This window comes from Scleropages formosus, chromosome 11 (assembly GCF_900964775.1).
Source record: "Scleropages formosus chromosome 11, fSclFor1.1, whole genome shotgun sequence".
Classification (NCBI taxonomy): domain Eukaryota; kingdom Metazoa; phylum Chordata; class Actinopteri; order Osteoglossiformes; family Osteoglossidae; genus Scleropages; species Scleropages formosus.
In genome coordinates, this window is record NC_041816.1 from 11,385,944 (window position 1) to 11,409,599 (window position 23,656).

General features: G+C 40.4%; 1 protein-coding gene across 5 annotated transcripts in view; it reads left to right on the forward strand.

Annotated features, from left to right (window-relative positions):
• Positions 1-393: 393 nt before the first annotated feature.
• LOC108941140 (transient receptor potential cation channel, subfamily M, member 7) overlaps positions 394-23,656 on the forward strand; it is a 35,690-nt gene continuing 12,427 nt past the window's right edge. Inside the window, exons 1-16 of one of the 5 annotated variants that reach the window (XM_018763721.2) lie at positions 394-550; positions 9,467-9,546; positions 11,259-11,297; positions 12,146-12,344; positions 15,709-15,922; positions 16,445-16,569; positions 17,513-17,684; positions 18,379-18,553; positions 20,010-20,133; positions 20,313-20,385; positions 21,665-21,765; positions 22,190-22,324; positions 22,592-22,645; positions 22,755-22,895; positions 23,094-23,225; positions 23,333-23,610. In XM_018763721.2, coding sequence (XP_018619237.1) covers positions 548-550; positions 9,467-9,546; positions 11,259-11,297; positions 12,146-12,344; positions 15,709-15,922; positions 16,445-16,569; positions 17,513-17,684; positions 18,379-18,553; positions 20,010-20,133; positions 20,313-20,385; positions 21,665-21,765; positions 22,190-22,324; positions 22,592-22,645; positions 22,755-22,895; positions 23,094-23,225; positions 23,333-23,610 — 2,045 coding nt within the window. In that variant the 5' untranslated portion in view covers positions 394-547. Of the gene's footprint in view, positions 551-8,422; positions 8,669-9,466; positions 9,547-11,258; positions 11,298-12,145; positions 12,345-15,708; positions 15,923-16,444; positions 16,570-17,512; positions 17,685-18,378; positions 18,554-20,009; positions 20,134-20,312; positions 20,386-20,770; positions 20,811-21,664; positions 21,766-22,189; positions 22,325-22,591; positions 22,646-22,754; positions 22,896-23,093; positions 23,226-23,332; positions 23,611-23,656 lie in introns of those variants that run through there. The other 4 variants (XR_001966610.2, XM_018763719.2, XM_018763722.2 and 1 more) reach the window with 4 other exon arrangements.

Here is a 23,656-nt window from a genome sequence, read left to right on the forward strand (position 1 = left end):
CAAAACCTTAAGGATAATAAAAACTGCGATATAGTCATACACTGAGAATTAATTAAAATTATATTCATCATGGTCATTCATTGTATATTTGATCCTAGTACTAGCTCTGAATGAATTGTGAGAACTCATAATGGTGCGATATCACTTTTTTTCCTTTTCTTTTTCTGGTGCGATGACACAAACATAAAGCGATCGCCGCACTACGCTGTTGTACTGTACAGTACGGTGCTTCGCTGCAGTGCCGCACGGTGTTTTACAGCGCTCCCCCACGGCGCTCAGCCTCCTTGGTAACCCGACTCGCGCCCGGGCGCCTGGCCCCGCCCCGCCCCGCTCACGTGACCGCCCCGCGGGCTGACTCAGCTGACTTGTCACGCAGCGTCAGTCCGGAGTCGCACAATTATGAAAAAGGCACCTTCCGCTGGAGCCGGAGCGGAGGCACATCACTCCAACGTCAGCCGGGCTTTCCTTCCAGGGCCAAGCGATAAGAGCGCCGATAGATGGCTAAAAGCCACGGACCAGCGCTTCTTGAGTCTGCACGGTGAAGAGAATGGTATGGCCCCGCCGCGTGTTTTGTGTATGGCGTGTTTTTTCCTCCGGCGGCGAAGGGCTCGGCGGGATCCGTGGGGGTGGTGGGCGACCAGGCTGAGGCTGCGCTGTCTGTGACTGAAACGGGAAGGAGCGCGCAGCGCTGTCAACTAGGGCAGCCATCGGCCGCACTGGCGCGTGTCGTGCGCACCGATCGGAGCCCCGCTATTCCTCGGACGCGCACACGCACCGAACGTGACACGCGTTTTCTCTCCACGTTTGCCTACGCTACGTGCGGCGCGTTCTGCCTCGGGCGCGTGGCGAGGGGAAGTGCGCGACACACGCGTTGACGAGCTGAGCCCGTGGCGTGTAGCCGGCTGATCGTGAACACGTACACGGGAGTTCCCCCACGCGCCGTGTGGAGCGCAGTCCCTCCAGCCCGCTGTATGAGAGTGTCACACTCAGTCAGTGTGTCTCCAGAGTAGACGTGTGTGGAGACGGTCCCGTGCGTCTGCGTGTCAGTCGAAGCCATGGAAACCGTTGCTGCCCTGCTCGCGAAAAAACGATTGCCTTTTTCTCGGCATTTTCGTGTCGTGTGTGAATCGTTTACTGTCAGGCTAGTCTCCGCCGCTTTGAGCTCGTGGGCTGTGAGTTGTGGGTGTCTAATACCGTAGGTCTCGTGCTGGAAGCCTGTCCGTGCGCTGCCGGGTGACGGAGTGTCTCATGCAGACATGATGCACAAACAAAGCTGCAAAATGTGACTGTTTGGCTCAACGTCGTTGCTTTCCTGTCAGTTTCCTAGGTGGGCTTAGTAAATCGCAAAGGGAGAATAAATGCGCGGTTGCAAAATACTCTTTAAGTACAGAGAGCTAATAACAGCACTGATCTGGAGCCGTCTGGTGTTTCACTCACACACTGCCTTATGACGTCAGAAGTGTCGTCAGCATTGCGCGCGCGGCTTTCGTGCGGCGAGTCCTCGTATGAATGAATTTCAAATTCTGTTTCAGACAGAGACATCTGGTAATAAACCCCTTCGAGTGGTTTTTATTTTATTTATTTATTTAATTAATTAATTTTTTTTTTTTTTTTTTTTTTTTTGAGTGCAGGAATTGGATTAGATGTCGGGATTCCTGAGGGTTGAGGGTCGGTATCCATACACGTTGTGTGGAATTGGAGGAACGTGAGAGAAACAGATTGTGGGACGCAACGTGTAAAAAATCCATTTTTACTGCTGTGTTTGATACATGTCTTAATTTTTTTTCTCACTGTATGATTGTATTGGATATTTGTATACTGGTAATTAAGGCTTTATTATAATCTGGTATAATTAGAGCATTATAATTTTATATTGTGCAACACTGGGTATGTGACTTTGAAAGTTTGAAGTGAAGAACTTGTGGGAAATAAATTTAATGTAAAACTATTCTATTCTAAAAAAAATTAGTGCTTAGCTATTGCAGTCAATATGAAAGAGCTGACTTAACATGGAATTATTTTTTGACTGGGATGTTACCTGTTAAATGTGTAGATCATTATAATTATTTAAATTTATATGGGGGGAAATTTCCAGATTGTTTTATTAATTTTGTCTTTGCATGCTGAATATTTTGCTAAAACATGGAATGTATTTTGGAGAGGCCTCTGCTGATTTTGACATGAGATGGTTTTCAGGCTGGAGGAGTTGTGAAATGATACCCCCCCTCCTTAAAAAATGTGTTCACATCCTAATTGCCATTGTTTGTCTTGGGCAACTTCTGGTACTTACAGCTCTCAGACCTACCTGTGGTGTCTCCTTGAAGAGTGAGATTCTGTAAACTGATCTTATCTGTTCCACTGCAGTACATATTGCATGTGAAACAGTGAAGTTTCCCCATGAATGGCTATGCATAATAAATGAATTGGGATGTAAGCAACATTTTAATTATGGCAAAGTTGGCTTTAATTATGGAACAGCTGGTAGCGTAGTGGTTAGAGCTGCTGTCTTTGGATCCAGTTGCAGGTTTGATCCCCACCTCTGGCTAGTACCCTTGAGCAAGGTGCTTTCCCTAAAATTGCTCCAGTAAAATTACACATCTGTATGGGTAAATAATTGTAAAAACTTTAAGTCACTTTGGAGAAAAGCATGAGATAAATGAAAAGGGATGGTTAACTTGCACTGGTTGCACACAACTATATGGTTAACCTCATTGATAATTAAAATGAGTACTAATGGATAAATTGACTAAAATGCAGGTTTTTAGTGAATTTTTTAGATGCTAAGTACATATTTAAAATGTGAAATGCACTAAATTATGTCTTTGGGCCTAATAAATGAGGTGGCAATCTGACTGGAGTCTTCACGGTTATAGAGCCAGGAACCCTCCTACAAGCGAGCAGCATTCAGTGGTGGTACGTCAACAGTGACGACTTCACTGACCCCTCGTGTGTTACTGGTCCTGAGCTCTCTCACCATCTTACCCTCATGTTTCATACAGGCTGCATTTCTCAGCTTTGTCTCTCTCTTGTCTTTTGTTTTTTCATTTGGTGGAACATTATCATGTTTGGAAGCCGCTGAAGCTATGCTGCTGACAGGTTTGGTCATTCGCAGTAATACAAGTAACCATGAATACAGGCAGAGCCTTTAGATGTAGGTTCATTCACTGTGATTAATTTATACCATGTCTAATTGTAGCATGTAAGTAAACGGCTGACAAATGTTTTGGATTAGCGGGGCTTTTTTTTTTCTTTTTTTTTGGAACACTGAAACTTTGGATTTTATTATAGAATTCCTTAAGTGTCAGTAAGTAATTTGAATGGGCAACTGGTTAACCCAATAACTGTTAAATTAATTGAATGCCTTTGATTAGCGTCTTGTTAATACGTGGAAGTGAAACGAATGGTTTCGGAGAACTTAAAAGACTGAAAAGTGAAACCCATCTTTGTGAAAATGTACCGGAAGCAAAATGTACTACATCTGAGTAGCAGCATGTGTGAGAATTCCCCCCCCCCCTTCCCCATTTAGCTGTTTGGTGTCTCACAGTGGTAGTTGATCATCACTTTGAAGAACACTTGTGATATCTTCTAGCCTCAAACTGTCTAGTAGATTCACGCTGAGTGGTGGACCAGAGCAGTCGGTGTTTTCTTGCGATCGTCTAGTTTATAAGAGAGATTGATATTCATAAATGCTCACAGTCTGGTATGGAAACTGCTGAACCCTAAGCACTGGAATTTGTTTGCTTTTTAGATTGAGTGTGTTTTAGTCCTTGATAATGTGTACCTGATGCACTACAGGATTCCAGAATGTTTGGCATCTCAGTAGTGTGAGATGGAATAATGTTTTCCTTACTTTCTCTCAGGTCAAGTCAGCAATCTGCCCTGACGTACAGCTGCTGTTGCATTATTTTGAGATGTGCAATTTACCAGAATTTCAGTCATGATGGCTAGTGGTTGGAAATAATTTCGTGGTTGCCAAAGTTTAATAGCCAATTGACCAAGATCCCTTTATCAGCAGTCATTTAAGTTTGTTGTAACCATTTAACAATTATTTTAAATAATAGTAATTTAAATAGACTAGAGTAGACAATGTCTTGGTTGCCCATTTCATGTGGCTTTCGGTCAGCATAGTTTTACATCGGCTGGAGGCACTACCCAGACGGGGTTCTCGAATGTTGTTTAAACATGCTTCCAAAAGTGTTCCTAATATAAAATACACACACACACACACATTTTCAGAACCGCTTGTCCCTTACGGGGTCACGGGGAACCGGAGCCTACCCGGCAACACAGGGCGTAAGGCCGGAGGGGGAAGGGGACGCACCCAGGACGGGACGCCAGTCCGTCACAAGGCACCCCAAGCGGGACTCGAACCCCAGACCCACCGGAGAGTAGGACTGCGGTCCAACCCACTGCGCCACCGCACCCCCTTTAATATATAAAATAGTTTAGTACAAATAAGTGCAGGAAATAAGAGAATGCTTCTCATATTGACGATTCACATACCAAAAGTCAAACTTGCACATGAGTGTTTTGAAATTGTTTTGTGTCATGTTAGGTGAGTTGTGTAATTCACTCCATCCACTGCTCTTCTTTGTTCGCTCTATGTGGCCTAATGGTCAAATTTAAATATCCACTAGGCCGCTTCTGTTACCAGAGAGCGTTCTAATGCACCTGTGAATGCACTCGCGCTCCGTTGTGAGAATGCTCTTGTTCAGTACAAATCAAGGATCTCTCACGTCTTGGCATGAGTGACTGGACTGCCGTGTCGACTGGGGGCCGTTGTGAAACCGATTCTTATGTCACACTCTAACCTTTTAATCACATGCTTCAGCTTAGTAGTGCAGGCGGTGTACTTCCCTGCCCTGAGAGGGGGAGAAAATATTAAACTAGTTTTTTCAGCCAGTGAAAGTTGTTTCAGAAATTGAGTTTTTATTTTAGGTTGGCGATCATGCAGAGATTAATTACAGGTACATTGTTGTAAAAATGGGAGCTCACCTCTACATTTACATGTAGGAGGTTACAGTGGCTGTTTTTGTGGTCTCGTTCTGTAAAACGCTGTTCACCTGTGCGTCAAGAGATCAGCTTATTGTTGGCTCATTTCCGTCCGAATATTAATCTGATATGATCGTCTTCGGTGACAGGTCTTGTCTCAGACGGTACAAGGTGCTCGGTTAAAAATAATGGACCTCAAGCTCTAAATGGACACTGAATAAGCAAGTTTCTCTCCTCATTGCACTTTTACACCTTTAACTGAGGAAGATGTACAATTTTTTTTAAAAAACATTTGCTAAATTAAATAAGAATGTTTCTAATTTCATTTATAAGCTCAGTAGTGGTTTGACCTTCTGTTTAAGTGAAGCATTGCTATTTACTGAATTGATTTGTTTACATGGAAATTTTTTTTTTTTTAGAGACGATACCAGTATTTGCTCCTGACTATTTAGAGTTATTGAAAACGGGCCATGCTGTCGAGGCTTGTGTTATTTTGTCAGTGGGGGGCACTTCAAGGGCCAGGCTCATTCCCCGATAGGGAAGGCCAAGTGCAGCTTCTCAGGGCGATGGCATTCTACTTGGGAAGTGGCTTTCATCACGCAGCCCACAATGTAATGGCGAGCTATAATCTTAATGTGAGGCGTGACAGTGAAGGGTGGCGGTAAATCAGATTTTTGTCCTGTGACTCATCACAAGGAGTTTGGGGTTTTTTGATTCCACAGGAGAGTTGAAGCTTAAAATTATCAAGAAGTTAAAAATGATTTAAAATCAGCTAGTACCTGAAACATGGCAGTCATGAAGTTGTCATATGCTTTGTTCCTGGAAAGTAAGACTGGAGACGGTTCACTGCTTCCAAGAAAAGTGTGATTTTGCGTCACCTGCATACCTTGCTCTTTGACTGCGTGTACATGACACTGTCACGGGCGTGACCCATAAAAAGTTAAACAGGTGCCAGTGGAAATGTGATCTTTCACGACATTTGAGTTCCCAACTGATGCTGTTGATGTGAGGCCAATACAGTCTCATGAAAGCTCCACTTTTTACAAAATTAAAAGCCTTTTTTCAACTTCGTAGTACATTTATTCTTCTGTAGGGGTGAAACCACAGATTGCTTTGAAAGGTTGGATTCATGTTATTGAAAATTGCTGTAGATGACCCTTTTTAGTGCAGACAGTCAGTGTGCCTTGTCAGGTCTTTCCTTTTTTTGTCAACAGCTTCTGGAAAATGGCAGAAGAAAATTGTCTGTTGTGCTGCATGTTTACCATCACTAGTTACTAGTAATGGGACAGCTGGTGGTATAGAGGTTAGAGCTGCTGTCTTTAGACCCAAAGGTCGCAGGTTCAAATCCAACCTCCGGCTGTAGTACCCTTGAGCAAGGAATCTTCTCCAGTTAAATTTGTCTACTGTATAAAGTGGCAAATAACTAAGTAGTTTTAACATTGTAAGTCACTTTGAACAAAAGCATGTAAATGTACTTAAGGGTTGAGGTCAATCGTTGAAGTTTTGTTGACACAATCATCAAGGGAAGTAATTCAGGTATTTGTTGTATAGATGTTAACCAAAATCTCAAAGAATTCATACAATGACAAATTGCTCTTTCTTGGGTTTTCCATCACTCTGTTTTTTTTTTTTTTCCACAAACTTTATTCAGATGTTCAAATGACTAGGTCAAAGAAAGATGCCTTTTAATACGTCAGTGAAGTTGGCCTTTAATTTTACAGCTGGCTTTATTGAAGTTTATCATCTAACTGTGTTAGAGACTGTCATAGAGACCTTTATGTAAATAATGGCAGTGGCAATCGTTTTTTTTCCTCTTTTGTATGATTTAAAAAATCTTTCTGCTAATGTAATGCATAGATTGTCTGTGAGATGTACATTGATTTTTTCCAAAGCATCTGCTAAATGAATAAATGTAAATGTATAATGTATTGTAAATGTTACTTTTTCTGTTTCGTTCACAGAGAGCCTAAGCTATTAACTTTAACACCATACCCATCTGATTTAACACGGCACTGCTGAAGCCTTGTTGTTCCCGATTATGACTGTGATAAAAAAGTGTGATTGGTCGGCCAGATCTTATCTATGTTGTAATAGGTTTTTCTTCCCATTTCATGTAAGCAAGGTTAATTATTACTGGAGGAGTGAACGTTTACAGCAGTGACCCTAGGTGTTATGAGGAAGGGGGGTGAGAAAGAGAAGGCAACTAGCAATGGCCCTTTGGGTCAACAGAGTAACATGGGAATTTCCACGTGCGCTTGAAGCTTGGAGAAGAAGCCTTCATGAAATCGAACATCACTCCTACATGTAATGTAATTGGAATATTCAGAGGTAGGAGGAAATCTTCTTGAGTATCAGGTGTAATGGGGTACAATAATGCTGGTAACTTATGGCGTTAATGACGGCATATTTCGTGTTGTCATTGCCTGTGATTGTTTCAAAGTTTTCTTTTCTTCTGAACATGACAGCTGTAGCAGTTGGGTTCCATGCATGTTAGGCTTGATAACATTTTGATATTACTGGAGATTGTTGGAATATGCACTTATACCAGAATTGCCAGAATACTTCACATGTTGAAGGCATGTTTCAATTTAATGTTTTGCAATCAAGGTGGTTGCTTAAATTTGAGTGACTCTCATCTTACCTATGAGGAAATGTCATAGCCTAAAACACTGATTAACTTTTGCTTCAAAGATGCTGATGTTATTTGCCATTGATGAATAACATATTGAAAGCCTGAATATGGAAAAAAAATTCAGTATTTATTCTGTTAATATAACTGAAAATATTCTAATCTTGGTTATATTCATGAATGTGAGCTTTAAGTCCTGACTGCCAAAACTGCAGCTAACTTTAGTAATGGTGTATACAAATAGTACTGAATTGTGATTTCAGAAATAAATAAAACCTGCTTGGTTTTTGGCTCTAGCTGCAGAGCCTGACATTTTTTGCTGCCTGACATTCTAGGGATGCCATGGTTACACACTGGTTGACACGGATTTATCTTTCTTCCAAGCCTTTATTGCAACCACACAGACGGATGAGACGGGCTTTGTGTTAAATACATGTCGCAAAAGTTGAATTTCTTTTTACAAGCATCTTCCAGTTTCCCTGCTCTTAACGGTTTGAGCAGATGTGTGTTAGGTTTGGTAGCCGTGTTGTCCTTTATGATGCAGGGGCATAAATATTGTATGAGGAAGTCTACGGAGTGCAGTGTGTGTGAATAGCAGAACAAAATCCCAGGCCATTTGAGGGAAGGAATGAAAGGGTACCCATCTCGTAGGGTTCAAGGATCCATAGGTGGTGTTTGGAGTGCGTCACTCATCTCCTGGGTTTGCCACGTTTGACCCTCTTTGTTGTCTCGTTTCAGCCTTGCTTTTTCTCCAGCTGTAATTTACAGTTCCTTGCCTCTTAAAAGCAATTTGCAAGCCTAGACTCCTCTCTGGCCCCATACAGCGAGATGGTGGTTGGAAGGGTCCAGGTGATTGTTCAGCTTTTAACCAGAGAGAGATTTTAGAATACCATTTCCGCGAAGACTTTGAGACTTAAGCAAGCATGTGCAGGGCAGAGGTTCTGATCTAGACCGAGAGTTGACTGTATGGTCAGACTAGGAGATGTCCGAAGGACCCCTGATATGTTCCTGTACTCTTCCTTGTTACAAGAAGATGCTGAGCTTCAGGTATATTTGACTTTCATTATATTTGACTGCATTAAAACTGATTGATTGAAGAGGCTCTGTTGATGACCTGTTAGCATCTTTGCATTTATTTTGGATAAAGTGTAAATTTTATAATATGCTTTGTCAGTATATTGAAAAATATCATGCCTGGTATTTTTGTTTTACATAGCTAAATTACAGATTTGTGGTCAGTGCACAAAGAAGTCCTGCACAGTCTGCACTGAATCCCTTTGAGTTCTGTTGGTTTATTTGATACAGCGGTTCAGTGTTGGTTCAGGAGTCAGGTGCTGTGGTACTGAGGAATGCAGCCTCCATGCCCAGGTTTCTATGGGGCCCTATAAGACTTAGCTGGAAGAACAAAAAGGTATTGGGCTTGAAAGTTAATTAAAAATTCTTTGGAGTTAAACCTTTCGCTGGGTATGGCATCTTGCTTCGGCAGTTCAGGTGCTGTTGTAACAGTGTGCCCGTGGACTGCTTCTATCAGACCAACATTGCACATACAAAGGATTTTCCCTGATTACTTCGTTTGTTTATTAATCTGCCTGCTGATCCTGTAGGTTTTTTTTTTTTTTTGGGAATAAATCCGGGATTAGTAGGTTACTCGGACGCCTTGTCATATTATTTAATTTAGGATGCATCATAAGAAAGCAGTCAATTTGCATTTGGCTACGAGTTGTGTTGTCGCTAGTCAGAGCCTTACTGTTTGTTTTTCTTCTATTTATTTTGGTACACTGCTTCTTCAGTTTAATGACATTCATTTGTTTTCTATGGTTTAGAATAACATTCTTCTTTTTACAGTCCCAGAAATCCTGGATAGAAAACACTTTCACCAAGAGGGAATGTGTGTACATACTTCCAGTGTCAAAAGACCCTCACAGGTACGTGTTTTTGTGCTGCCACAAGCAGCACTTTCCGGCGGTTCTGCCCACTCCACCATTATGGTGTAAATGACTGGTTTTAAATGCAGAGTACACAGTAAATGCAAACACACCAGTCAATCACAGCAGAGAAGCTTCTGAAATGAGCTTTGCATGAATGTATGTTGTAAAAAGCTTCTAAATAAACCCAAAGCCAGTGGCCTCCAAAGCTTGTTGCTGATGAAAAGCATGAGCTCTGAATTGTAGCCTGATGTTAAAGGGGAAAGATTGGTGTAATTCAGAAAGACTTTTTTTTTTTTTCTGTTCCCACTTGACCAAGCTGAAATATGACATGTTAATTGCCAGAGATCTGAAGAGGCATATTATGCAGTGTGTCATGTGGATGAAAATCCTGTCAGTGAAGCTAGGAGAAATAAGGAGACTTCCTTCAGGTCCCTCTGAGCCCCTTTCTTCGTACCAAATGTGCTCGGCTGAAAGGGGCACGGAATGTGCAGGAACACTGTTTCGAGAAGATCATACCTGATTTCATTTTAGGTTGACTGCCCAGGCAGGTAAATGTATGTGTCAGCTGCTTTGCTTCATAATTCGTGGTGTGATGCAGGCAGACTGTGAGGAAATTACTTGTATAAATTACATATGAATGAGTTATTTTGAGATGTCTTACATAAGCCATGGATTCCAGTGATGAGTTTAAAGCAAACTCAGGTCTTTGCCAAAGGACTCCACGTGCCACTGCCATGTTAATGGAAACCACACATTCTAACATCGAAGGCTCTGTGTGTCATGAAACTTTGGGCCAGTTGGTTAGATCCCCGGAAGCTGCCTCTTAGTTATACTTTAGCTGGTAAGTCAGTTTGTCTTTCCGTTGCACAGTTAGAGAGCAGGTTAATCTTGTCTTAATCCCCCCCCATCTTTTTCTTTAATTATTTCTTAGAGAAAAAGTTGCCTAGTGTCAGTGAAATGCTTGTTTGGATTGTCTTAGTTTTCTAGTGAATGATCAGGTGGTTGGGGTGTTTTCTGGAACAACATAGTTAAGTGGTAAACTGGCCATTGACATAAACACAGTGTGCCAGCTTCTGTGTGTACTAGTAATCTGTGGTTTCCTTTAATACAGTGTTTCAGATACAAATGAAGAGGTCTTAAGACCTGTTTACCAGACTATAACAGAAAGCTGATAGTGGTAAACAGTTATTTCTGAAAAGCAGTGCATCTGCAACCTCATGAGAAGTTAAGTCATGATTTGCGGAGACCATGCACTGTGTGCTTCCTCTGTTTCAGAGTCACTGGGAATGTAAGAAGTAAATTCCCTTGCAACATGATGTTGCTTTAAACGTATACTGGCCTCATGCATATTATACTCCAATCATACTTGAGTTTTCCTTTAGTGTAGACACATTTTTCAGATGTAGGAAGGGTCTGTAGAAGATTTTTGGGGTTTCCCAAGAAAAGGCAAAGTAAACAACGCAAAGATTATTTGAATATGGGGTGTTTGAACAAGTCTTCCGGATTTGTGAAATATGTTACATTTAGAGTGCATCTTATCTGGAAATTACTCAATTTCTGCATACGGATTTGCATACGTCTGGAGTCCCTCACGTTCACTACAATCATGCAGGTCCCAGCTAAAAATAAACTCGCTTACATAAATGTTTTTAGAAGTTCTTTTGGGGAGAACTGCATATAAATATTAACTTTATCTTTACTTATTTTAGATGCCTTCCAGGATGCCAGATTTGCCAGCAGCTGGTAAGGTAAGCGTTGCCTGCTTTTTGGTTGGCAAGGATTGTGACATGGAAGGAAAAAGACTACTTGACTGTCAAGCTTAAAATATTTACAGCTGATGCTTTTCTCCAAAGTTGCTTTGACTTTTTTTTTTTTTTTGTTTTTTGCAATTATTTGCCTCTTTTGTATAGCTGTGTAATTTTTACCGGAGCAATTTACGGTATATACTTTGATCAAAGGTACTATATCAGGAGATGAAGAATTTGAGCTTGGGTCCATCATGTACAAGATAGCTTTGAAAACTCTCACCTGCTGCCCATTGGTAGCCACTGAAAGTGTCATTAGAAAACTGAACTTCCCATTCCTTCACCACATATTAGATTTACATTTATTCATTTAGCAGACACTTTTCTCCAAAGCGACATTATTAATTTGTAAACTGAAAAGTAATATCACCAATATGACAAGTTAGGATGGATTTTTGTCATCTTAGAGCTGTTAGTGTCGTTTTCATTTTTTGGATGGAACATTGTAACCATGTGTTCCACCCACATTCCACTAAGCCAACACCAGCTTCCATCTTTATGGTATCTGAAAAATATTCTAATGGGGTTTACAATGGCATAAGGGTACATTACCTGCAGCAGCTGCACATCACCTGTGCATAGGAAATCATTGGTGTAGCTCATGATGTGTTGTAAACACTAGGTTGTGAGATTTCTGTTGGACTTGTACTTGACATTGGGGGAGGTGATTTTGGTGAAATGTCCTTTTACCACTGCTGAATTTGACATTAAACTGGAACCATGAGCAGGGCGGATGGGGGTTTACGGCTGGAGTTGTGCTCTGACCTAGGTCTTGTGTCCCGATTCTCCAGGTGCTGCTGCGGCCGGCTCGTGCGGCAGCATGCCGGCTTCACGGCCAGCCTGGCCATGAAGTACTCGGACGTGAAGCTGGGTGAGAATGAGATGCCGGAGCTGGAGCAGTGGTCAGTGGAAAAGCACACTGAGGAGAGCCCCACCGATGCCTATGGTGTCATCAACTTTCAGGGAGGGTCCCATTCCTACAGAGCCAAGGTGGATAATACTCTACCCCTTTCAAAATAGCTTTTGTTCTGCTTTGGTTTTGAGATCATGCTTGTAGTGAGTAATGTACAATACATTCTTAATGTCCAGCTCTGTTTGAAAGTATGTAAGCCCTAGAGGAATGGTAATTACTCTTCTATAAAATGTTATACTTATAAAAAGAAATAAATTGATTTAAGTGCCTATTCCATTTACCTACTTGGTTTAATTAATGCGACTTGGGATTCACTTTTACACTTTGAGCTACTTCTTTTTTCTACTCCACATGATTTTTTTCTAAACTAACATGTAGAATTGGTGATTATGTCAGATGAGGAAGAGTGCTTCTGATTAAATAATGATTTCGTGGCAAACTAAGTGACACAAGGGGTTCACATACTTTCAGACTGCACTAAATATCCTCTATAAATAGTCTGTTGGGACTAAAAGCAGTGAGAACAGAGCCCAGAGAATAACTGTTGAGACAAGTTTAAATAATGCTTGCAACAACTCCTGGTTTTTTTTTTTTTAAAAAAAAAAAAAAAAAAAGAAATTACTGTAGGAAAAACTACCAATTTTAATTTCAGTATAATTTTACCATTTTAATACAAACTTTAATCAGCCACATCTTGCAAGCTGAATTATTTAATGAGGAAGTTGTATGTGAATCACAGTTTCCAAAAGGGAGGCCATGCACTGAAGTAAAGATAATGGGTCATGTGGTTTGTGCTGGCACCTCAGAGCCTTACTAGGGATGGATCTTTGCATCAGAGTTGGAAAACGTTAGAGATACTTCCTATGCTTTTTCAACCTGTTGCGTTCATATTATGGGGAAATTAAATGATTTAATGAGCTGCAGTAATGGCGCAAACTTTTAAAAAATCGCCATTAGTTAATAGTGGAGTAAATAGCACTTACTGAAACTGGACATGCTGCAGTTTTAAAATGAGTCTCAGGGTGACTTTTTAAATTTAGTTCTGCTTCTGATCAGACAGTCTCTGATGCGAGGACTCCTGACCAGAAAACTACTGCAGCTCTTGCAGCTATTACTATTTATCAGTAATGATTGGAGATGGTGGTGTCAGTGAGAAGCTATCAGAAGACAGAAATTCACTTTAATGGGGGGGCCCCACTAGACAAAATTTTGTCCAATTTGAGAAACTAGCCAAAAACATAGTTTATCAGAGTTTACCTCAAATCAGCACATTTTTTTTCAAAAGCTAAACACATTTTCAATAAAGAGCAAGCTCAATGAGATGTAGAGCATGTTTTATTCTGGCCAGCAATATGTAAAGTGCTCTTTATTTTCATGTAAATCAGTTGTGTGCTGTTTTTGATTAGTGTTTGACTTTAAATTGACATGTAAAGCAGCAGTTTCAGTCCTGGCACATCCTTTGCGAATACTGGTTTTTGCTTGAACTGAGCTTATAATTATTTATTCATTTAGCAGATGCTTTTCTCCACAGAGTACAGTTCAGGGTATACAAACGTACATCTTGCTACAAAGAGCTTGAGGCGCCGACACCTGATGCCTCTGTTTTTCCTGGTACGCGTCACTGAAGTAGCTGAAGCGAGAGTTGAGATTGGAAATAGGAAGATGAACATGAGAGATGGTCGGATGCAAATTTCTCTAGCTGTTAGGGGAGCAGGAGAGGAAGCTAGTCTGAAAGAAATGTGTTTTGAGATCCTTCTTCAATGATGGAAGGGATTTGGCAGTTGGGAGGGAGATGAGGAGTTCGTTCCACCCCATCAGAAGCTAAAACTGAGAACCTATGGACTTTGGGTGCTGATAACTTGACTATCATTTAGGTTGTGAATATCGAGTTGTTCACTGAATAATGGTACAATCGAAGTAATTTTAAATGAAAATGTTGTCTTTTTTTTTGTCTTATAGAATGGTTGGAATTGTATCATTATTCAGTGAACAACTCTGTATTCAGCACCTAAATGACAAATTTTTGCCATCCAAAGTCCATAGGTTGTCAGTTTTGAGAACATAGTCAATCTGTGGAAGGCCAAGAACAATGGTGCACATATATGGATGCTGATAATTTGTCATTTACACTGTGAATAGATTTGTTCACTGAATAATGACACAGTTGAAATTTTATTTTATTAAGCTGATGAAACCATTTTACATGGTTCTTGGCCTTCCACAGATTGACTTGTACATCAATCAGTTCTTAAAGTAAATATTGTTTTGCTACTGCTCAAAGACTGGAAACATTTTATTTACAATGACCTTCATCGGTGTTTATAGTATCTTCGCATTTCCGGGTACTTCGCAACACTTCATTTTTAGTACTGTTGAATTTGAGGTGTTCTCAAGTAATATCTTCAGTTGAATGTGTTTTGAATTGCGTGATTTAATAAAGGAAGAGCTCAGTCAAAACAACTTAACTCGGCTGAAACAAAAGCCAGCGCACACAGGAAGGTGCCTGAATCAGGCCTGAGAACTGATGGTTTCATCAGTGGCATGGTGAGAAGCATGCATGAGATTCATTCCTGAAAGTGACCTGGGTGTGAACAGCTTGTTTGGAAGGAGGAAGAAAAATCAAATTCTGCTGCCCAGTTTTTAATCTAGATTTTTTTTTTTTTTTTTTTTTTTTCCCCCCTCACCATTTTCAAAGATGTTCCTTCTGTAGGTGAATTTTTGTTATATGTTTTTAAACCTTTTTTTTTTTTTTTTTTAAAACCCATTCTAGATATGTGTTAATTTAGAAAGCTATTTCATTCTTTACTTTGAAAGTATTAAGTTGTTGATCAGTTTATTAATCTGTTCAGTTACTGAGGTCTCTTCTCAGTAAGAACATCTATGGTTTGTTCTGGTTTGCCTACCAAAATTTTATACTCCCTGTGAACTCTGTGGAACATAAGTTCACGACCAGGTGGTATGACATGTAGAGGTCTCTGTAAATGATTTATAGGTGTCCATAAAAGTCTTGAGATACTTGGAAATCATGTGTAGATGGATTTAAATGATTAGCAGTATCTTCTATGTGTGCTTTTGATAAGATGTCTATGATAATATATTTGAAGATTCTGTTGTACTGTTGAGAGATTAGGGGACTTCCAGTATCTTTATATTAATAATGTCTTAACTTTTAAAAAAAAAAAAAAAAAAAAATTGGTTGGTAAATATTTTGGGTCACTGTTCTGGTTCAGACTTATGTGTCTTGAAATCATGTCTTGAAATGTTCAGGAAGATTGTATTTCATCACATGTGCAGATGTGCTGAATATAGTTTGTCCCCCCCCCCCCCCCCCCCCCCTTTAAATTCATTATATAAAACACTGTATAAAGTGAAATGTGGATTCTTTGATACTCATGATGTTCTGGTATCTTTCTCCTCTCTGCCTGGCTCTCTCTCTCTCAGTATGTGCGGTTGTCCCATGACTCCAAGCCCGAAATGATCCTGCGCCTCATGCTTAAGGAGTGGCAGATGGAGCTGCCCAAAATTGTCATCTCGGTCCATGGCGGAATCCAGAACTTTGACCTTCACCCTCGTATAAAGCAGGTGGTGGGCAAGGGATTGATCAAGGCTGCTGTCACCACCGGCGCCTGGATCCTCACTGGAGGGGTTAACACAGGCAAGTACCAGGGTCAGCATGAGCACAAAGCTGCCTTTTACTGGTGAAGTGCTGGAAAACAGGACCAGCTGTGTGAAAGGTGACTGCTTTCAGAAAGCCTCTCAGCCAACGCTTGCTCTTTGTGACCATAACACAACTGCTTGGCAGAGGGACTTGATAATAGTGTTTTGGGGGCTTACTCAGTGTGTCAATTAACCCAGTGGGTGTTTATCTCCTCTGGTGGTGTTACGAGAGACGGTTATAATTTATATTTTTCGAAACAGCCTCTCATAAAATTATAGTTTTTATGATAATGTAAATTTCTCATGTAAACCAGTGATATATTACGATTTTTCCCCATAGTGATATTCAGGAAATGTTTAATGCGATGAATTATTCATGGCACAAATTATTTACTGTCTCATGGCTTATAAGTAGTGCTCCACACTTCTTGATGTTAAAAGGCTCCTTTAAGGGGTTTGCATATGTGTTAGAAATGTACACATTTTGACATTTTTGCTTGTTTTTTTTCATGTTTTTCAGGTGTAGCGAAACATGTTGGCGACGCCCTCAAAGAACATTCTTCCCGGTCAGCAAGGAAAATTTGCACTATAGGAATAGCTCCGTGGGGAGTTATCGAAAACAGGAACGAACTCATTGGCAGAGACGTGAGAACCATCTACTGTCCTTCCTTTCTGTGTTTCCAGTAGCAGTATGTGTCCTAAACCAGCAATAACCCCACACATGGGCCATTCTTTTAAGTGAGAACTTGATCAGTGATGGGTACAGCATGTATGCTGATTTGAAGTGGAACTACATCTAGCTGTGATATTCAAGCAATGGTTATTCCCATCGCGTTTGTCGATGTCTGTAGCAGCTCTGCTTTCCTGTGAGTGTCTAAAGTAAGAGTCCTGAAAAAAGAGGAGAAGGAGGAAGAGGGCTTTAATGAGTGGCAGGAGGCAGCCGCTGGTGTAGTGGTAAGAGCTGTTGCCTTGTAATAGGAGGATCGGGGGTTCGACTCCTGCTCCCACTGTAGTAGCCTTTAGGTACTTACCATGACTTGCTCTAGTAACAATTACCCAGCTGTACAAATGGGTAAATTATTGTGAGTAGCTTATTTTTACAAAACTGAGCATTGTAAGTCACTTTGGCAAAAGACATCTGTTAAAAGAATAAACAATATAGTAATTGTAATAATGACAGCATACTTCATAGGTGGAAATGAAAGAAGGGGAAAAAAAATGTGTGTATATACGCACACTACCTTTTTTTGGTTGACCGAACTTTTGGAGTAACTTGTAACATCAATGTCACATACTGGAATACGAGTAAATGACTGAAACTAATTGCCAGAGGCTTTTCTAGTATGTATATTTAACAGCTTTACGCCATTTCTTTAAAGACCAGCGTTTCCAGTTTATTATACCTCCAAGGCATACGTTGGTGGCTCTGAGTGCAGAGAAAGAGGCTACCACTGAGCCAAGTGTTGGGAGATGTCATGCCCTCTTAGTCACAATGGATGAAGAGTAATTGTTGGCCAAACTTTGTATTTATCTAATCTGTTTCAGTCATTGGTTAGAATTCAGTGCTGGTGCTTTTCTCCGAATCCAGGTGGTCGCCCCCTATCAAACACTGCTGAACCCCCTGAGCAAGCTGAACGTGTTGAACAACCTCCATTCGCATTTCATTCTGGTGGATGACGGGACAGTTGGGAAGTATGGGGCAGAGGTCAAGCTGCGAAGGCAGCTGGAGAAACATATCAATCTGCAGAGGATCCACGCCAGTAAGCAGCTTCCTATGGCATAGGGCACTGGAGGCCTCTGCCTGTTTGGCACATCGGGCGTCTTCCCTTCCCTCCTATTGGGGTTTGAAACAAAGTTAAATGATTTGTGTTTTAGCAGCTTGTTTGAGTTGCTTGCCCTTCACTTTTACATTTTAAACATTGTAAAAGACAGTAAATTTTGCTTTGCCAACACATGCACACACTAAGTCAATTTACTTTAGCGCCTGTCTTTGATTTTTGTCATCTTTGGATCTGCTGTGATGTCCTTTTAAAAGCAGAATTGTATAAAACTTTAAAAGGCTCAGAGGACCGACTTCTGAACTGTCTAGCATAACTATGATTGTGTAAATTACCCATTACAGTAGGTACAGTAAGTTTTCATGATTATTATGATGAGTCTAAAAAGCAATGTACTTTCAGTACTTAAAATAAGCCAACCTTGCCTGAAATGAAAGGTTACTCACACCAAAATAATAATTTCCATTAAAATGAGAAAAGGTATAATGTGACACACTGCTTACATAATGTCTCTGGAGACCTGCTTACCTTTGTGTTTTCTCAGTGCTTGTGCTGTTTTGTGTGTGTGTTTTTTTTTTTTTTGGTGGAGAATTAATACAGGGTTTGTTTGTGTGTTTGAGAGCTGTGTTGTAAGAGAGCTGTTGATGCAATGGGCATTTTTGTGTGTGTGTCCCAGGAATAGGGCAGGGTGTGCCCGTGGTGGCGCTCATCTTTGAGGGAGGACCCAACGTTATCCTCACTGTCCTCGAGTATCTCCAGGAGAGCCCTCCTGTGCCTGTGGTGGTGTGTGAGGGTACTGGCCGAGCAGCCGACATCCTGGCTTACGTCCACAAGCAGACTGAGGAGGGAGGGTGAGATACTGGGCATACACTGGGGGAAGGTTTCAAAGGGGGGTCTGGGCATATTTTATGAAGTTCATTTGGCAGGAGGATAAAAATGTATAAGCAAGGTTTTAATATGACTGGCTGATTTTCATTTTATGGCAGTAATTTAAAATACACATTGGTGCTTGTGAAATTACTGTTTCCCCACATCATGAGTGCCCATGTTATGAAAACTTGCACTGTCACACACATGTAGTTTGTAACCCAGAATTCATGTACTCACGTGAGCAATGCCTTATGTGAATTCAATTCACAATGGGCTTTGTAAAGTTGACTTCCACATAAGGAAGGCTTCTCCCCACACATCTCTTGTGTTGTAACCACTTGGAAGTGTATTTTGGAAATTTCATGATTCTTTTTTTTAAATCATCTCTAAAACCATCATCTATGGTGAGTTCAAAAGCAAAGGTTTCAAGAAGCTACAAGTTGTTGAAAGGGTAGAGGAAGGCCTGTTAACTATTCATTTAAAACTTGAAGTGATTTACTATTAATTTATTGGAAATGAATGGTTGCAGTAGACTTTCAAGTTACAAGTACGGTTGGAACCCAAAATCTCTAACTCTCAATTCTTAAGTGCAATCTCTGCATCACAATCAATAAAAGCTTAATATTATTCGTCCCTCGATTTAATCACAGGTAAGGTTCTGTAGAAAACCAGTAGATTTTTCATTCATTTATTCACTGGGAAATTGCTACAAATTGTTATTGCTCTAATAAAAAATGCAGAATGCAGTTGATTCTGCACACCATTTTGATGCTTCCACATGGACAAGCAGCACCATTATGTTTCTAGTCTTTCAGTGCGCTGATAATTTTCGAAAAACAAATTTTAACAGAAAAGTGAAGAAAATGCTATTAAAATATGTTTGTATGAAATGTTTGTCTTTGAAAATCTATAATTTCAATATTCATAACACCTGACAAATACTCTGTGGAGTTGTAATACTCTGAGCTTTGAGTTATATCTCCTGTGTTTCAATGATAAGGCAGGAATCTTGCATGTTGCTGGGGGAGGGGAAGTGGGTGAACATTTTGTGCCTCAGGACCACTTTTTATCCATTTAAATTAAGGGTTGTTAAGAGTATGTTTTACAAGAATTGCTATACAAGCAGATTTTCAAGAACAAGTTGCACTTTTTGCGTGATGGAAACTTGTTTTTTTTTTTTTTTTATTATTATTATTTTTTATAAAAGAAAGATTGTGACTTCAAGGCAAAATTACTTTAACTATTTGAGCTCTTTATTTAGCAGCATTCAAGCTGCACCCTCATACCCTTAATCACTAATGTACTTGCTTTTCTTGTTATAACACAAATGTTGGGGTCTAGTGATCAAGTTGGTTCCATGAAAGGGAAAATAATGGCAAAACTCAACGGCGAGAGAAAGCTGATGTTTATTTTCAACTTGTGTTTGGTTTCAATCAGACGCCTACCTGATGGTGTTGACACGGAAATCATCACAACTATTAAAAAGACGTTCAACTTTGGTCACAGTGATGCCATCCACCTGTTTCAAACACTGATGGAATGCATGAAGAGCAAAGAATTGGTAAAATGATTTGTTATTAGCTTTAGTAATACTGCTTTTCTTTAGTTTGTGCTTGTGAAATTTGTCTATGTATAGCATACAGCACACACTGCTTACTTTCTTACAAAAAATGTAATGTGAATGAAGAACAAAAACATCTCACCCTCTTCCATCTTTCCTGCTCTTCCTGAATTCTGAAGATAACGGTCTTTCATATCGGTTCGGAGGATCATCAGGATATTGATGTCGCTATACTGAGAGCTCTGTTAAAAGGTAAATCAAGTCGATCATTCTTTCATTCCAACTTTGACCTTCATTAATAGAGCGACTCTCACAACTACCAACTTTTGTTCGTACGTTTGTTTGAAATGTTGTAACTGAATGTTTGTTTTTTGGGAAATCTGTAATTGTTTACTAATTTTCTTTGGTTCTTTCTTTTTTGCTTTGGGAGAGAACGGCATAAAGCCGCTACAGTTTTCAGTCCCCCCACCACCATTCCGTCTGCCAAACACAAATTAATAACATAAGGATATCTTTTAGTTTGCATGCAAGGACATATGAACTGTGGCTCTGTGACTGCTTATGTATTTCTTTATTTGCCCAAAGGTGTGGTCTTGTCTCTTGATACTGTATCATGTCCCCCTTATCTTTTTTGCAGTTGTCTTTGTGTCACTTTGACAGGAAAGCCTGCTAGCTAGGTACCTACCAGTGTTATACAAATGTACATCATTTTGTTCTGTGAAAGTATTCATGCTTTAGCTGTTTTTGTCAGTGCAGTGTGTACAGATGACAAGGACTGGGAATGTCTTGCTGGTTGCAGTCTGTTAGTCCCTTTGTGGAACATGTTGAGTCTAATCTGTAAATCAGAAACCTGTTTTTATCACATCTTACCTTTTCTTAGACTATTTCAGCTGTTTCTCTGAGAACACAATCGCTGTGTAGAAACCAGTAAGGCATTTCCATCAAACCCAGAGGCGTTAAAATGTGTTTTAACTTTGTTTCCCTTTATTCTGTGGGATTATATATAAATTCACATACTAATAAAAGACATGCTGTTCATGTTGTGATGGTGAGGTTCAATTAAGGTTTAAATAGGCTTGCAAAATTGTGCTAGCCAGGTTAAATTCATCCTAACAAATCTTTTGGCTTGGTTTCCAAGTTCTTGCATATTAAATTGGCTGCAATGTCATTCGCCATCTTATGGAAATCTAGGACTGGATACTTTTTTTTTCTTTTTTTTTTTTTTTTTTTTTTTTTTTTTTTCTTTTTCTCCCCCCCCCTCCCCGGTCAGACATGGTGTTCGCACTATTCAGGCATTTGCATTTGTTCTCACACATAACATGGCCTCCTTCATGCAGCCAATTTATTATGGGAACTTAGCAGATAAGTGGATGTTCAATGTTTAATTGTTCCTTTCCTCTTTTGTTCTATATCACTATATAAAGAAACCTTTTGATCTTAGATCCTTGTTGGGATTTGATGGGAGAGTTTCTCCATCTGAATCATGGATTTGTGTGTGTTTTCCTCTGTTTTTCATCCACTGTCTGTCTAGGCACAAATGCTTCTGCATTTGACCAGCTTGTCCTCACCTTGGCCTGGGACCGGGTGGACATTGCCAAGAACCATGTGTTTGTTTATGGACAGCAACTATTAGTACGTATGCTGAAGGGAAGACCTGCCAGAGCTCTGGATCTCAAGACCTATGACAAATAATTGTGGACAATAATTTTGAAAAAAAATACCTGGTGCTTTTGGGTATATTGCTCTGAATCATTCGGTAGGAGTTAACTGCAGAAAAGACTTGAAATGTTATATCATGTTAAAAGAAGCAGTCGTTTAATTCTTAGTGATCTTAGATCTTGACTGATTAAAAACAATGTAGGCTTTTGAAATGTTTCAATTATGGGAATTAAAATAATCCAAAACATTACCTTTTAGAGGAATCAACTGCTTGCAATGAGAACTTAAATTCAATGTTCAACTTGTACTGGAAGTTGCTAAATGGAGGATGGTATGGGGAAACTTGGCAGATGGGTGCATGCTTTCTTATGGCTGGGTTTGTGGACACTTGCTATAGGTGGGCTCACTGGAACAGGCCATGATGGATGCCCTGGTAATGGATCGTGTGGAGTTTGTCAAGCTGCTTATTGAGAATGGCGTCAGCATGCACCGCTTCCTCACCATCAACCGGTTGGAGGAGCTGTACAACACGGTATCTTCCCCGCTCTACACACCCATCCCTATCACTGGAACATAGCAACTGTAGCGTCTCGCACAGAACCTCATCAATGGACTTTTTCCCCTGTAACTTCTCACTGGGGGAACTTTCTCCACTATCCTGTCTCACACACAGAACCTCACCATCAGACCTTCTTTGCTGTCCTATCTTACATGCAGAACTGCCTCATCATTGGACGTCTCTGCTGTCCCTTCACATGGATTACATTTTAACCATTTGACTTTTGCTTTCCTGATTTAGAAACATCCCCCAACCAATCCAACTCTACTCTACCTTGTGAGGGATGTGAAACAGGTATGAGAATTTACTTTTTTTTTTTTTTTTTTTTTTTTTTTTTTTTTTTATTGTGGTAGATCAGATGTTTAAGATGTTTACGTTTTTTAAACCCCCCTCCCCCCTTTAGGGAAACCTGCCACCAAATTACAAAATCACATTGATTGATGTGGGCCTTGTCATTGAGTACCTTATGGGTGGGACCTACAGATGCAACTACACCAGAAAGAGATTCAGAATCATTTACAACAATCTCCACGGAAGCAGCCGGGTAAAAAAAAAAAAAAAAAAAAAACAACCTATTAAGTAACTCAGTGGAATCTTCATTCTTTCCTGATATTAAATATACATATTTAAGATTCTTTTCTGGGACCTTTTGAGTTTATCAGCCTAAATGGTCTCTAGTTACTGCATGTAGATCATCTCAAGGTTAGAAACTTCTGGTGTTTTCAAACAATTCTCTTAACAGCGGTCTGGAAGGCATTCGTCCAGCAGTGGATCACAGCTGCGTAAAAACCACGAGTCCTTCAGCATCCAGGCTGACAAGAAGAAGACTCGGCACAATCACTTTATTAAAACTGCACAGCCCTACAAACCGAAGGTGCCCCAAACATTTTATTCATTTTGCTTTTTATGAAATGATTGCATCTTGTTTTCACCATGTCTGTCTGAGTTGTCCTGCTGATCATGGTGCATCCTTTTGGCCAGCTGGAGACCGCATCAGAGCAGTCCAAAAAGAAGAGCCGAGAGGAGATAGTGGATATTGATGACCCAGAGATGCGCAGGTTCCCCTACCCATTCAATGAGCTGCTTGTGTGGGCTGTGCTGATGAAGAGACAGAAGATGTCTCTGTTCTTCTGGCAGCATGGTGAAGAATCAATGGCTAAAGCTCTGGTGGCCTGCAAGCTGTGCCGCTCGATGAGCTATGAGGCCAAGAAGAGTGATGTGGTGGATGATACTTCAGAGGAACTCAAGGAGTACTCAAAGTTAGTCTGATCATGGAGAAATAAGGGGGTGGGGAACAAATTCAGA